Source organism: Asterias amurensis, chromosome 20 (genome assembly GCF_032118995.1).
Source record: "Asterias amurensis chromosome 20, ASM3211899v1".
In the NCBI taxonomy this organism is placed as follows: Eukaryota; Metazoa; Echinodermata; class Asteroidea; order Forcipulatida; family Asteriidae; genus Asterias; species Asterias amurensis.
Window position 1 is genome coordinate 15027747 of NC_092667.1, and position 17147 is coordinate 15044893.

General features: G+C 39.9%; 1 protein-coding gene across 3 annotated transcripts in view; it reads right to left on the minus strand.

Moving 5' to 3' along the window:
- The window catches only part of LOC139952227 (transcription factor AP-2-epsilon-like), a 149219-nt gene that overhangs the window by 74792 nt on the left and 57280 nt on the right, over positions 1 to 17147 (minus strand). For 2 of the 3 annotated variants that reach the window (XM_071951291.1, XM_071951288.1), the window contains exon 4: positions 12542 to 13018. In XM_071951291.1, the coding sequence (XP_071807392.1) occupies positions 12542 to 13018 (477 nt within the window). Of the gene's footprint in view, positions 1 to 12541; positions 13019 to 13812; positions 14416 to 17147 lie in introns of those variants that run through there. The other variant, XM_071951289.1, reaches the window with a different exon arrangement.

The following is a 17147-nucleotide window of genomic DNA, read 5'->3' on the forward strand; positions in this document are numbered from 1 at the left end:
TTATTATGTCTGATCTTATCCATTGGTTAAACTACTCCATTGTACCATATTGGTAATGCTTTGGAGTTCAAACTTCTCGAGAATGTTATATGTGGACATGGGCGTCTAGTGCTTTTTAAAGTATGAACTCTGAAGTTAACTAACTTTTGAATACCAGTTTTGTTTAAAAGGTTGCACATTTAAATTCAGCATGGTGAACGTTACTTAATTATAAATGGATAATAGACCATGTTTACAGTCGCGGCTTCGACCTTTACACTTAACACCACCACCTAAGGTGAATATAAAGTACAAAGAGAAAAGCACCTTAAAGTTGGAACCTATAGCTTTGGCCTCGCGTTGTAAAACATTCCCTTAAAAAAAAAACGTTAATTTTTTACAAACACAACCCGGGGTCGTCCCAAGAGCGACTAATATTGGATAACATTATAACAAAGATTGGGCCAGACGTGTACTGATTATAATGATGCTGGTTTCACACCAGTCCCTGCAGAGAACCCGCAGGGGTACCAACTAACAATGTCATTGGACGGGAGACAGTCTGCAAGATTAGTTCGCTGGTACCTTGACGATGTTATAAACAAAACATGTCCCAAGACCAAATATGAAACTAATAGAGCATAATTATCAACCCTGTAACTTGTACATGAATGTTGGATAATAGTATATCGCAGCACGATCTATAGGAGAGCGCCTAGTCTTGAATAGTAGTTCGCTGTATTGCAAGAAACTTTGGTAGGGTGTACGTGTACATGTAGCTGTATTGCAAGAAACTTTGGTAGGGTGTACATGTACATGTAGTATTCTAATGTGGTTAGTATCGTCACAGCATCCCGCTGCTGCAACCATGGTGGACTCGGCAGGCATACAGAGCTAATTGTGCCACTCGTTGGAAGGAAAAATAAGCCTCAAAACTTCAATCCATCTTAGTCAATAGTCTACGACTGCACGGAGAGATTATAGAACACAGTGTAGGCATCAACAACTATGCACTCCGAAGTATAATGAAGGACGAACCGAATTTGGGGAGATGTTGACCCCCCCCTACCGAGTGAGTCAAGTCTCAAACATAAAGATTATTTTGTAACTAAGTGATCTCCTTTAGGATTATCACATCCCACCTCGTCACATAAGTTTTTAATTTCTTAAAAGTTTTAACTGGGTCTGAAATGAAGGTTTAAGAATCATATTTAAATAAATAATGTATAATTATTAACTTGCTATTTTCATTTTTATTTTCCTCACAACCTTGCCTTTTTGTCTACATAGAGTTAATGGTGATTGTTCCGTTATGGCCGTTGGCACTTCTTATGTAAATAGTGTAATTGCTTAAATGTTTAACTGCTCGTCGTCAACCAACCATTGAAATTGTTATACGAGAACCTTTAACATGATCAACCCCACGCAACCACAATTCTGCTAAATTAACTGCGTCTAATCGAGCTTTTTTTCTGAAAGATATCGTCCATTTTGAGGGGACAAAAGAGCAGACATCGGCCACGAATAAAGGAGAAATAAAAAAGGGTTGAAAATAAGGAGAGCTGTGAAGCTGAAGCCGACTTCCAGTCAAATGCCGGCCAGTTTGATTTTTAACTCCCCAATGGCCGGATATTTTAATTGAGAGGTGCTTTCACGTTGAGATGATGCCTGCCTAGTGTTTGCTCTCAAGTCAGCAAGGGCGATAAACCACAGCTAAATGAGGATGGTTTTTCAGGGAGCGAGTGCCGTGGTATATACCAAAGCACGCTGAGCATACACCGGGCCAAAGTAGCCTGGGGGCCATGAACCCTCAGGCAACACCTTTACAATGATTAAATCTACCGAAGGGCCCGAGACACCATTGGAGAAACCAACGGGACTGCGCTTCAAAGATTGCCACTTCATGGAGTGTTGAAATGTATCACAGAACCACACACTGCAAGTTTAGCGAACATAAACACGCAGACCTTCCAAAGAGAACAATGTGATATTCGTGCGACTGTAACTTTTCAATGGTGCCGCTAAGGAAAATAGCAAACATAGCAGCAATGGTTACTTCCAACTTGCCATCCAGCTTGATACTGAACCACTATAATTGTAGAGGATAAATGAATTTTGCATTAGTGGCTCACTTTTCTACAGGATAGGTACCGGGTATAAGTTAAGAGCTTGGGCCTTGGTTTGATTACGTGTGCTTTGTAAAGAGGCGACAACCCCACACCAACCCTCCAATATTATTGCCAATCTCTTCATCATTACTACTCAGTCCACTTGATTTGCATTCTCTTTCAATTTTCCTCATTGTTGGCCTCTATTAAAAGAGGCTCTGCCCGTAAAGATTCCGCCCCGACACCGGAATCTTTTGGATTTGGGAAGGCCGCGTCCTTCTGTCATTAATGGAACGGATCAGTCGGAACACAAAGGCACAGTATCACTAGGTTACTTAACCCAGTCTCCTCACTGCTTTAGATACCAGAAACCAACCCTAGAATTACATGTGCACTTACGGAGGATACAAATACCAAGAGGTTTCTGCTGGCAGTTTTTAAGACCCTAATCATTGCTCTTACTGTAAACATCTTGGAGAACCACACCAAGACAAGATACCGAATAACACACTCATGATTGCTATTTACTTAGACTCTCCTTGCTGTAATTTGCCGAGCCAAGAATAAACATACCATTCGCTCATGAATAACGGCCAAATATTTCCAAATCCGATTTTGAAAGTGTATCTGACCCTACCCTTGCAATGATTGTGTACACTTCACACTCAGTATTAGCAAAGGAATGGATGACACACATTCACGGGGACAGAAGAAAAACCTAGCTCGGACTTATTTTCGCCATGGTTTATTGTTGATTAACGTGGGGGAAGTTTGAATGGGGCCTTCACAAAAGTAGTAAATCGAAACAACTATACGGTCTCTTAGCGATGTTTTCAATTCCGAGTGGTTTGCATAATCTGGACGGAGTGGTTTTTCTGAAGGGCTTTGAGACCTCTTGAATAGTGTTTCACAACTTGGTTAACTGGCTAATCAGCTCCTATTGGAGGGGAGGGCTGGACGGACCACTAACCCCTAATCGACCCCTTTCAATCCGTCAGTAAGACTATGTTTCCCCCAATCCCCTTGTAATCCCATTGTTTTCCAATATGCCGCTTAAAGCAAATGGGACCAGTAAGTGTACTGGGGTTCTTATCTGAGTTAAGAAGCGAGGTAGTAGTGACTAGAGAGGGAACTTTCAGCTCCAGCATTCCGGCAAACACAGTCAGTTTCAGCTCCATGCATTCTGGATTGTGGCAAGAATATTAAACAAGCATGCATTTCTCAAACTGTTGTGCACTAATGAGCTGTGCTTAATTGTTGCTCTTTCCTATCGTAAACATAATTATTACTGTGATTACTACATCATAAACAGATCTTGTATTGAAAAATGGTGTTATAAAATGGATGTTTTAGATTTGATAAACTGATGACCACCAAACCTTTAAACAGTGTCAGTATATCGCACGTACAGAGTACAACAGTAGATAGGTTTGAGAAACGTGCAGGTTTCAACAAACTGAGTATTCAAAATGTATTCAAACGTGCCTTATATGTCTGTAAACCAGACACCGAATAATCAAATAAGAACCGAAACAAATGTATTCGAAACCGAAGTTGTTGCTATCGCACACAAACAACAGTCTAGCCTTTCCCTGGCTAATTTTCATAAACCAGAACAAACGTCTTAAATTGACAGGTACATAGTGCAGTTCTTCGTATACCAAGAGATAACAACCCCAAACTCCTTGAGTAAATTTCCCCCTGGAGATTGAGCATCGTGTATGTAGGTTAAACTGCAACTCACATATTTATACACGTTTTTGAATCCACGGTAAATCGGGGGTGTTGCACCGGCTATACGTCGGCCGTGTTTACCCGAGCAAACACGGCAGCACCACAGCGCGTGTGTACGCATTGTATACACAGCTACTGTGTTACGCCAAGCCCGATGATTTATAGTGCAGTGGCCATAGCTTCACTCGGCAACTCAAGCTGATGGTGTAACGAAATGATCAAACACTATCAACCCATTTAAAAAGGTGAAATGACCAAACGGTGAACAGGTCCCGAGTCTCTTCTTGTTGATTTTGTCATCGGGAGAGGAGTGGAGTGAGGGATACGGAAACAGTCGTGACGTCACAGTTTGATGGAACCAGAAGCCATTTTGGTTTTTAATTCATTCAAATTGGTGTCATCAAAACGAGGCTTAATAAAGACAAATAGTTAGGTCCCTTGTGTTATCAAAGGTTTATAACAACTGCATTGACATTGGGACATGGACTAAAAAGTTGGCCGAATCAAAGTACTAATGGAAGTGTAGTATTGGATTTGAATCAGCGACCCCCCCCCCCCAACACACACAAACACACAAACACCAACCGCAATAAAAACAAACGAAGATGGATGGTCTGGTCTGTGCAATATCTTGACTAGCAATTCACTTTATTTAACCAAGTTCCCATATCGTGGAAATTGTAACTACAATGCTAATGCATATGACAAATAATGAGAAAAGACCTCTACAACAACCAGGAGCCAAACACTGAAACAACCAAATGCTGAGATGTGGTCATTTTATTCACCATCTTTGTTTGACTCACACGTTTTAATTAATGACGTCATCGCTTCGTGACCCCCAAATGTTGACCCTGATTGCTCTGGAGGGTTTTTGTTAATGAATCTAAATGAGCTAAGGCATGATGGATGCGCAGAGTGTACATGACATGTTCCCAATGAGAACATTGCTCAATTCATTGACCTGTTTATAGTTTTGGAATTTATTTTTTCAGAGGTTGCACAATAAACGTTGTACTTTAACCTTAGAAGTTTTCAAGCTATCTCCTTTTTGCGAAAGTTTCATCAAACTATAATAATAACATCTTTGTAATATTGGACTACGACTCAAGGTGTGATCAGTCACAACAAAGTATAGGCCTGGTGTATAACCCGACATCTTCAAGTGTTAAGTGAACAACTGAGAGTAAAATGCCGAAATATGGCAAGAGACTCATCTATTTATGGAATGGAAGAGGTTTTTGAAAGGTTCAATTTTACGGTTTTGATTGTCTAGTTCTGAAGTCTCTTACTAACGTGGGTCTGAATAAGTCTACGTGTTATTTCCCTTCACCGACTGGCCGGGAATCCGTTTGAACACACGGCATGAATTTAGAGCAAGTTCCGTTTGGGTTGGCGGAAGTCCGAGCTCATCGTTACAAAAACACTCGCTGGAGAAAAATAAAGTTGAGAAGTTTGAAATTGAAATCTGACAGGGGTAAGATGAACTACCAAATTCAGATTGTCTTTTTGTATACAGCCCAACCCGGAGTAAAGAAACCGAGTGGTTATTTTGACCTTTGACATTTGCCCTTTGACCTACTACCAAATGGTTCACATATTTGACGGGTTTAGCGAAACCTGTCAGACAATGTAGTCCTAGTGTAAATAGAGAAAATGTGGCAGTATTTTTTTTATTAATAAATCAAGAGCCCCGAATCGTTTGATTACATTTTGTGCCAGTGATTAATTTATTCATCTTGTTTTTATAAAAGCAGAGATTTCTCGGCTGGACAAGGTTGAAGAATGTTCAAAATATAATCAGTTTATGTTAATTACCGGCCTTTTCTTTGGTTCACTTAGTGTCACCTGGCTTAATTCAAGTTGTGTGTTTTTAACTGGATTTAATTACCCCCCCTCCCACCCCAACTATCACTAAAGGTATACACACCATTGTAACACAACCGGCATCGTAATAATGATAATAATATTATGACAAATATACATAATGTCATTATGATTATGATTACTGAATATGACAAAACCGATCTGTACTGGACGCATTGGGTAGACTTGGTCTCTTTGTGGTTGTAAAGGAACAAAGATGGCGCCGGTTCACTCTAAAACTAGACGTCTCTCGTGCCGTCCAGAGTTCGTGTAAATGATTCCAATCGGTGAAAGGTCGTGATTAAATAAACGGAGAAAGAACAAAAAGAGAAAAGCCTACGAGGAAGATCCCCCCTTCGTCGATTAATGGCGCGCCTAATAAAAACTGACGCTGTGTTTTTCAGCAAGCCGCGGCCGAGATAATACAGGTCGTAAATTATCATCTCACCCTAAACGCCGATTGGGACTAGTCGCAGATTCACTTATGCATCACAGCGAGCAATTGAAAACCAATCTACGATCTGTAAATTCACTTCTTCTTTTTTGACGATTAAATATGTGAAAGCTGTTGACGAAACCCATAACTAAATAGGTGGCATATGATTTGTAATACAACTAATATTTATGCATAATTACATCAACGTAACAACATAATGAGAAGACTGAATAAATGAATAAACGGTTTTTGTTTTCATCAATTATTTATGTATCAAGGAAAACACATTGTTCGCGTGAGAAGTCTATTCTTTTTATTAAACTTGCATCAATAGACTTTTCACCCATATTTGTTTTATTAATAATAAATTTATTTAAAAAAATCTGAAATAAGATACAAATCCTACAATGTGTTGTATTTCATATTAACAGAGATGACATCTGTTTATTTTCATAAAATTTATAATTTCAGCATTTGGCATCTATTTGATTAGGTAAGAATTAAATGATTTCCGTTAGTTGCAAGTTTTTGTATGCCATCTTCAATAGCTGGATGTAGCATCGAATAAGACAAAGAAATATGTCTTGAGTTTTGAAGCATTGTCCAAAGGAAACGCAACATCTCACAAAGCCAGATTGTTCCTTGTCAATAGCTCAGTCACTACCCTGAGTAGACTACGATATAAACCCGGTAGTCTTAAGATACGACTCGGTAACGCTGCCCCAATCCACCAGCCTCAGTGCAAGTAGCTCCCGTTTGTCAGACCGGAACTACCCTCAGTCACTCTCAAGTAAGCGTGAAACGCGTTCAGAAGAGTGGTTTCTACTCCGGAGAAAGAGGGAGAGAGCGAGTGGGGTAAACGGAGGCTGTCTCCAAGCTACATAGACCCCAAGATGTATCCCATTACACCATTGCTCATAACAAAGGAACAAGGGGATTGCCGCCTGCAAATCTAGCTTGTTTTAGAAGTTGGACTTCAAACTCAGGATTCATTTTGGTTGTTTCTTTCTTGTTAGGACTAATCTAGGAACGGTGTGACTAACTGCATCAACTTAATAGTACTTGTGATCAATGTATCTTCGGATCGTCCAGGGTTTGGCCTCCACTAATATTTATTTACAATTTACATTTGATACTTAACCACTGTTCATTTCTTGTATCTGGGTTTCTTCCACCATACTATTTTGGGTTGAGTGATTGCCATCTACGTATCACTCTTTCATTCAATTAACCAGTAACGGCTTTGGCCGGAGTTATCTCAGTGCAACAAAACGCCATCCCTATCGACTCAATGGGATTAAGTTTGCACGTAAAGGCAAGTAAGAAACATTCCAGATGTGTTTTGCAATAAACAATTCTTAACCTTAACTAAGTAATTTAATTTATAGGATTACATTTCCACTTTTCAGGTTTCTGGTAAATCCAGTTTCTTCCCTGTCTGAGATAACCTACGGATCTTCACACTGGATTTAGTTTGCCTGAGACGTTTTTACTGTTTTTTGTTTTATCGCCTAAAAGAAAGACGAACTGTTTTCAATTACTTAAATTAATGTATGTTGCCAAACAGTGATGGCTTAATCGGGGACACACGCATTCTTCTAGATGCACCAGTTCTTTGTGGGAGCGTGTATACTTTCTATGTCTTTATTATATCATAGTTTGAAACTTCAATAGTGTACACTTCTCCAGTCGTATTTCTTGACGAGCTTAAGAAAAGAAATTGTCAAACTTTGCCTCTTCGAGAAGGGGTCGAGTTGATCAGGGGGTTTGAAAGTCTTTGCATTCAGTTTGTTAGTAAGTTGTTGAGGACGATGCCACCTTTTCATTTCTGTTGGTTGAAATTTAAGACATAACTTGGGTTTGTGGAGTGATTAGGATAAGAAGAATTGGTAACGATGTGTATCTTTGAGATGTTGATATACTGCATCTTGTGGTTGGGACTCGCTCTTGAAGTTTATGCCTATAGAGTTGAAGTTTTTGATGGTCGCTTCGGACAGGGTGCAAATGATGGCCCCACCTTACAGTGTATTAATGGGTGTAATGTGCATTTCTGCTCATTGAGGTATGGTTTTGTTTCATCATATCATGATCAGATGTGGGTTTAATGTCTACACATTGCGATAATTATTCATAATTGTAAACATGTCTGGAGGCGGCTTTTGATTATGCGTACAGGTGTGATTTGAAGATAGATCCATGCAATGCGATGGGGTAGATGTTGAAAACACACGTTTTGAAATATTCAGTTTTAGCAAAGTTACTTCAATTTATTTTAAACGAAAATCCCAGATATTTTTCGAACACCCCTCTCCATCTGTATCACTCACGTTTGGAACACAAACTAAACTTCAGCAGTTCGGGAAATGTTTTAATAACGATGCGTCTGGAAAGTGTTTTCAATTACGCTTGGACAAACCCACAACCAGTTAAGTAAACTGAAGTTGAAAACTGTCTCTCGACACCTACAAAATTGACTGCATTATATTCTGTTGATACCATAAGTGCACCATTGGTCATTTGCTTGCACAACAATGTGTAAACTACTCGCTGTGTTTGATAGTTAGCATCACTCAACACCCAGACTCGCAGTTTCTCAACGCACAATTTGGCCAAAACGAGAAGGATTTTGTCTTTGCCAATACGTGAGAGCGAGGTTGATTTAAGGGTAACCTCGAATGAGCTAGATAGATTAACGACATCGACGACAGAGTCCTAGCCATTACAACGTTTATTGAACAACCACCGTTTTCCCAAAGTTGATGTGTGGTCGACGAATAAAAAAAAGAAAAGAAAGAAATAAAGAAATACCTGACGCGGCTGGGATAGAATCTGAAAATATATTTTTAACAACACCTTGGGTGTTCAGATCGTGTTAACTCTAAACACGATGCTAATTTATATGAGGATACCCCCCCCCCCTATTTGACTGGAATATCGTTTTTGAATGTCAATAATAGCTTTAAGCAAACACTGTTATTCAGTGTACATCTCAGGGGTTTTAAGTTTTAGGCAACACCAGTAGTAAATTATTTCGTAATAAGTAACTGTTTTGTTTCTTAGAAACACAGTGTGCACATTTTAAAAGTTTTGGATCGGGTAAGCTGGGTGTTTACTGTAATTTAAATACAAGAACATGACACGATAATAAAGTTTATTACATGAATTTGGTGATTGTTTTCCATTGGACTTTGATGTAACATGTTCAAGTAAAATGCCATTAACATCAATCAACTGATAATATTTCTTCATACCAGAAACGGTGAAACGTATAGAATTGTCAAACAAACTTTACCCATACAACATCATCATCCGATACAGATACTTTCATGCAAATGGTGATCATTTAAAAAAACAAGATTGTGTGTTGGTTTTGAGCAAATGGCCTGAACATGTCTGTAAACCCTGCATTAGTAGATATTTCATTCCACGAAGTTCTTTGTCAGCGAACTATTTGAGGTCATTTGTATCGTACTGACTGAGTCAGAAACACTGACACTATTGAAACTACAACACTTAAAACCCCAGATTCTCCGACTATTTATCATGTAGTTTGTTGCATTGGGGTTATTATTATCTCAATGAACAGCTCACGTCAAATACTGACATGTTTTTTGCTTCAAACTGGGGGACATTGTGGCAGTCAGAAAGTGTTGTTCAAGATTAAAATATATCAGATATTTGTTGCAGCATTCTTAACGATAGTGCTAAAAAGCATTTCTCGTTTTGTATTATGCTTTGTACAATATAACAGTGCTATTGCGGGATTTAAAATCAATTATAGAACGTGAAGTTTAGTATCAGTCTGTACTTTTGGTTTCAAATGCGTCTCCTCTCGCAAAAATCAACCTACATTTACATTAACTAGTTTTCTTTCCTCGGTTTTGGAAAAGGGGTTTTGGGTAAACAGTCGTGGACGATTTCTAGGAGTGTTGTCGAAGCATGTCATTTGACGCGTGTTAGATTCAACCTACAGTCTTTGCAGTTACATGGGTGTTGTTGTAGATCTCAATTCCTGGGGCTTCTAAACTATGAACAACTAGACTTAGTTTTGAAACCGTCAAGTAATTGAGGACATTATTGTTTACGATATTGCTGATAAATTGTACTAATTATTCAAGGTTTTGACGTCATAAAAGCTCGTTGACGTATTGTATAGATTGACATCAATGTTGGTGGATAAGGAAAGGTTTGTATGTATTGTAATGGTGTGTGATTAGTGATGAAAAATGGTTTCTAATTGAAACGGTTTCTTACAAGAAAACATAGATAGAGACAACACGTATATCTGACAAGATGGACGCCGGGCTGTGTTTTTCCTCATTGGTCCTTAACACTGACAGTTTGTGGTTGAAGGATCTAAAACGATTATCTAATGTTTCGTACCCAAGTTAAAATGTTGATTTATCAACGATTCTTGCAGCCAGTAACCACTTTGATTTTAGAGGGTCTTTAGGAATATTACTTCAAATCTGACATGATGGTAGTTGGGGAGGAATGATCCAAATCTGTATGTAGGAGATTTTGATCACTGATCAAAGTCTCGACGGTTCACTCACAACATTGACCCGCGTTCTAATGTTCATCAGGATGCAAGAGCACAGCTACACTGATTGTACTTGGTCTGCTTTTATCTGGATCTTTTTTTTCTCTCCATTCTGTTTTGTTTTTATGGCATAGTGTTAAAAAAAAAGCCCCCCTGCCTCCTGCGGATTGTACGGCACATCACGACTCGGATTGTGCGTCGTGATCAACTGCCAGTTGAACCGTGCAATGGAACTATACGCTTGGCATGCAGCTGAGTACGCCGGCTGCACAAACTGCCCGTGTTCGGCACGGGGACCCATCATCGTAGCATGGGTACACGGTCTCACAGCAGGCAGGAAATTCGTAACACGATTTAACCAAACCTTTAGGAAAAGGGTGAAAAAAGCTGTACCTGACAGTGGCTTTACAAAGCGTCTTTTCTCTCGTCCTATGCGTGTTCCATTTTCCTTGATTTGACTTCGTAATGCATAAATGATTAGGGACGCTATAACACATCACATCAGGTAGAAATGACAGCATTGTGGGTTACTATACGGGTCTTGTTCTGTTTTACTTTGTGAACAATAATAATGCACAAATACACACAAAATAACAACAATAAAACCAAACGGTCTTAAGCGCAGTGTCCATAACAGAATCTGTTACCATTCACAACCGATGCATGCAGTTTGAAATACTTCAAATATCAACAAACAATTATTAACTTCACAGTTTGAAGAATTTCGATTTCAACCAACAACAACTTTATTTGTTTGTGGTGTTGTTGTTGTTTCTGCTTTTGTTGTTGTTGATTTTGTTATTAATGATGATGCCGCCAGATACTCAACATAAGATGCAGACATTTCCGCCACCAGGCTTTGATAAAGCGGGTAACATTGAGCAAATAAACTGCTGTTTTATCCACAGAGCTGACTATGTGTTCAATTCGTCTTCACAGGTGAATTAAATGTCCTCTACATTTCAATTTGCAAATCAGGGAATCTAAATGTCAGTTACACTTTAATGAGTTCCAAGCAAGCATTAACTAGTAAATCCAACTTAATAACAAGCTTAAACTTGTCAAACACATGTAGTCTATTGGCAATGAATTCAAGGAACTGGTCATCGGGGATTACATTTTTGAGAATCGACTTAAACTTTGACCCCGAATAATCAAGACAATGCCTGAGAATATTAATCCGCCAGGTGTAGCGGTTAATCCTGACATGTGACCTGTTTTGAGTTTGGGTCGACTTCCATGGTAATGGCTTTTACAGTCTTCAATTCTGTCATGTAAATATCCTATCAGTAAGTTTGACTTTATTCAGTATAATGCCAGTGCACATTTATGGACCTTATTACTATCATCAATAGAACTCCCACAATTCTGCTCAGATATTTTCCCCTCAAAACTTTTAACCAGTATGAAATTAATGATTGTGCTTTGTTAACAATTCCAACTGGTTAAAAAGCAGAGGAATATTTCCTTACTATTATTTTTTAATAATAAGAAAGCAAAAAAAAAATCCCCCAAAATCAAAATCAACAAAAACATACAACTAACAAATTTATTAGATCACTCTTGATTTTTATGCTGATTATATTATTTAATTTTATTTGCTCAAAATGTGTTGGCATTTGGGATCAAGTTTTGAGCATTAGGCGCAATTTTGGCTGCCTGTTTGATTACTATTTACTGATTCATATTCACAGCGAGTGGTCTTCAGTGGTTTGGTCTGCACTATCACCCCTAATCATTAATCATAGGAGATTCAGTACTGTCATAATTTGTTACGGGAAGAGCAGAAAGTGTCTAGGGTATTGCAAGCCATTTATGGACAGTCTTACGAGGAGGCCATTGATAAATATACCATGAATGTAGAAGTATGCTTACCGTTGTGTCGTCCACTCCGTGCAATCCAGTAGGGTGGTGTAACATGGCAAGATCTGTTTGCTCTGGGCCTAGTCCGTGGGGCCCACCATGAACCAAGACATCGGGTCTACGTACCCCGGAATAATCACGGCTAGGTGGGAGCTGCATACCGGGATGATGAAGGTTCAAGTGGTCCGTTTCATCCCTACCTGATCGTAACATGTGTTGCGATCGTTGTTGAGGATGCATGTATTGGTGCTGGGCTTGAGGGTGGATAGGATTCAGATGTGCATATGGGTCCGTGTTCACATGAGGATGGTGAAAATCCAGCTGCGATTGAGGCTGGGGAATGTTGTATGGCGGTGGGAAGTACGGAGGCTGGAAGTCCGTGGCGGTCGGCGTGTGTGAGAGACGCGTTGCCGGGGAAAATGACGAGGTTGCCCCGACCGAGGCGGCACTGAAGCCTGGTCGGTGGCTGGATAAAAGGTCGGACCGTTCCTGTGTAAAATAGAAATAGAGAAAAAGAAAAGGGTTATACTTAGCTTGGTGGTTATTCCATCTTGTTCGAGTCCGGAGAGACTTAGGTCATGACGGGATATTTCATGCAAACAACCGGGCATTGTGTTACGGGGTACGGGGGATTTCGGGTACATACACGGGTCGGTGAGCCGACGGCTTCACACTGACATGACCGTCATGGACCAACGGTAAAACTTCACACCCGTGTATTTAACTTCTCTCCATGTTTATTTCTCGATGTTTTGCTGTGGTTGTGAATTTAAGAACACGCAATACAAAATGACAGATCATTAAAATATGAAAACGGTAATATCCCTTAATAGCTTGAGGTTGAAACAATCCGAACAATATCCACGTGTTACAAATAGCAAAACATTGATCCTCTTCAACATATTATTACATCGGTATATGAGAAGTGTGGATCATTACTAAAACAGCCAGTACATCTGTTATCTGTTTAGAATCACAGTACATGGTAATAATGTAGACTTGTTGGTAATGTTGGGTAAAGACACATTGCCAGTAGCTAGATGTGATGCGAGTCTAGCCACCATATCTCACTAGTGAAGTGGATGCAGAAAAAAGCTTTAACAATCCGGTCTTCATTTGAATGGGGGTCGGAAGATGAGCGACCCATCCAGAGGCATTCCCAATGGGGGTAAAGCTACGGCATGTAGCCTTCCCCTTACACACGTCTCACAGTACGTGCTCGACAAGCCTATAGTAGACAGCCACTGTAATAGATAACGGCCCAAACTTGTCATTTCTCTCACCTGTGCCATTTAGAATGCGCGACGGCGACTTTTGTCGCTTTGAAGTGTAGAGTCCGGAGTTCTCTGCTGCGAACCACGGCAGCAGTTAACAGTCTCTCAGACACTAGGTCAACACACTCCACACAGACTTGATCATTAATTCGAGGTGATAGAGCTGAAATTAAAAGGAATTCCCAAGAAGAAAAACCGGGGCGTCCCGCACCCGGGTTTTTCCCCGTGTGTGCTTGGTGAAGAACACCGTAGCAGGGGAAGCTGTTTTCCCCCCTCGTCTTGGCAGTCAGAGCAGAGAGTAGACAAGGGTGAGGTGTAAGTAAGAAGATCAGCCTCAAGGCAGCAGGTCAACCAAAGATGAAGAAGAAGAAAAAAATAAAGAAGGCACCTCGGGAACACTCGAGACTTGAGTCTATGGTCCTTTTGTGTTGTGAACGCGTAACAATGTGGGCTCAACCGTGCACTGGCTGACACTATGGTGTGTTCTGTACGCAACTTGTATTATGGCACTCCGTAACTGCAGGCGGCACGGACCGATCCAAGTCCCCTCCGTTCACTCACACTAAAGTCCAGCCCACACTATGCCGTTGGCACTCCCAGCAAAACCGTCCATGAATGACGCGGCAGACACATTTTAATTAAGTGAGTGTCGTACGCAGTACATCATTTCCAAATCAGCCAGTGACTGCGATTGGTTCGTAGGTTCTATTTTTTGCTTGTCGAGGCTGTGTATGCAGCCAACTGGAGAATATTATGTGTGTGTGTGTGTGTGGCTGTCATATGACTGCGGGTGGATTGACGAATCAATGGACTGCACTGACGTTGCTCATGAATATGCGCATAAAAGGGGAGGAGCTTTTTGTGGGTTGTCTCATTCCTTAAAAAATGTCACCTTTACTTGGAGACCCATGGTCTTCATGCTACCATTGATGCTACCGAAACTTAGGCTTGGGACCACGGTCAAAATCAATGCAAGAATTGTTGTGTATTAGTAGGTTGTATTGATGTCTGCTGATAGCTGTCATGGGATGTCTGTTTGTGTGTCTTAATTAAATCATGAGATGTAAATATATTCAAGTATTTTCATCAACATAGGTGAACATAACTCAGAATTTCTAAAATTGTCCATTTTTGAATCAGTTACCTCTAACAAAAAACTGATTTAAGTAAGGCATTCATGTTAAACGCCTTAACTTGAGAATGTTGTCACATTTTGTTAAAAGCCTTGAAAATAACAAGTGTTTAAAAAAGAGCTCTGATCGACGCGAGTAGCACGGGCGCCATTTCTGGTCTTGTTTCTAGTTTGATGAGCATTTAACAATGAGTCTCGGTTTAGGGGACCAGTCTTATTGCCTTTCTGCCTCGATTTGGCTACAGTGACGGTTTGATGGGTATCACGGAGACGGAGGTAGTAAACACGATGGTTACTGTATGCGCATCCATGGTGTATCGTACATTGAAACATTTACCCCTACAGTAATTCATCATGTTCAACACATAAGGTTACAAGTTCGTTTTCCTTCAAAAGAATAATGACACAAAACAGAAATGGCAAAGCACACCGCTGGGGGCGCTAACCTTGTGATAAATCGGTTAGTAGATCCTTATGTCGGATCTTTAATCGTTGTGATTGGTTTGTCAAGTCGGTAAAAACACCAGTTGCCATGGATATAGTTTCCATACATTTTTTATAATCGAAAAGACGGAGAAATCAGACATGATGCTTTCTCAACCTTACGGTGATGTTTGATTACTTCATTTCGAACAATTTTTATGCGATCCAATGATATCAACTTCCAAAGTTTTACGAAAAGAGCACTGTGGCATTTCATCTAACAATGATATTAATAGTATGATTCGTATTCAGCACAAGGACGTGATATTTGATAGCGTAATTAATCAACATATGATTGAGTGTTTAATTAGGTAATCAGCTGGATTTCTTCATGTTTACAGCCAAGCGGTAGAAACATCCAATCGTCATCTGATAACACTCATAGAATAACAAACCTTGCCTCTGCTTCTAATTACAGCGTAGCAAGTGGGGACCTATTTACTTCCAGTAGAGCCATAGTGACTGAGGCTTGAATTAACTGTTAGATAACACTATGATTAACTCAACCTAGGGAGCAGACACTGAGTTAATGAAGGGTGAAGGAGGGGCAATACTCCCCCCCCCCGACATCAGACCTCACGGACGACTGGTATGTCAGAACTTCAAGGAGTAAGAATTGCTATCACTAACAGGAGCTTGTATGCCTTGCATGGTGTTAGCGATTCACTTTGTATTGGGAATGTGCATTTGATTCAAGGAAATAAACAATGAGTGAGGGAATGTTTCAGCTTAGGAAATATTTGCCGGTTTGATCATCCCTTCCTCGACGTACCAAGAGAACTATATTATTTTATATTGATTGTTATTAACATCAATGTAGATAAATCAGTTGAACGTAAAGAGTACACATTGGTGTAGACTGATAAATTCTCATACTGAATTATTTTCCAAAAAGAGTACTATAATTAATGTCTTTATCAATGCATTTCTGGTCAGAATATGTTTTAGATGATTGGATATCACTTTGGTTTGACATGAGTAATTTAAATTTCATGTTTAAGCTTTAAGTTAACTATATCTTGCTGATGAGTGTTGACTGACTTGTGAGGATACCAACACACAAGCCTGTGGCAGAGGTAGCGTGCTCACATTCTTAACTTAACTTGATAATAAATCAAGGCGTTTACTGTTTGCAATTAGTTCCTATTTGCTTCGTTCGTTGTAATCAAACTCATCATGTTAAGTCCGTATTCAGTCTAATTGAATCGGTAAGGCAAGATTCCGAAAGAGCTTGTTTTGATTTAGTAGAGACACACTAAATCACTTTGATATCTCAAACCCAAACCTTTTCCTTTCAAACACCTTGCTGACAGTGACAGCCAGTAAATAACAATCTGTTCTTAAAACACCATGATCGACAACCCGTAAGGTTACGTTATCAGGCCTCCACTTTCCGGTGGGAGGGAAACCTAGCCACAAAGGGGTGCTAAACATGTCAACGAGTCGGTAGAAAGTGAGAAGGTTAGCCCAGGAAAAGAAGGACTCACGAAACATGGAATAAATACGCATGTGTCTTGCGACTAGGGACTCTTGCTGTTCAGAGAAAGAATTCATGTATAGATGGAAAAGGAAAACCCAAAACTTAAACTCAGCTTGATTAACAGCAGGTTGTTGCTTCCTGGGACGTGAACCAATGGGGTCCACTTCTGAAAGATAGTAAGGGATTTGTAGAGTAATGTGGACTAAATATCCAAGCATATGTTTTCTCATAAAGGACTTATTGATCGCG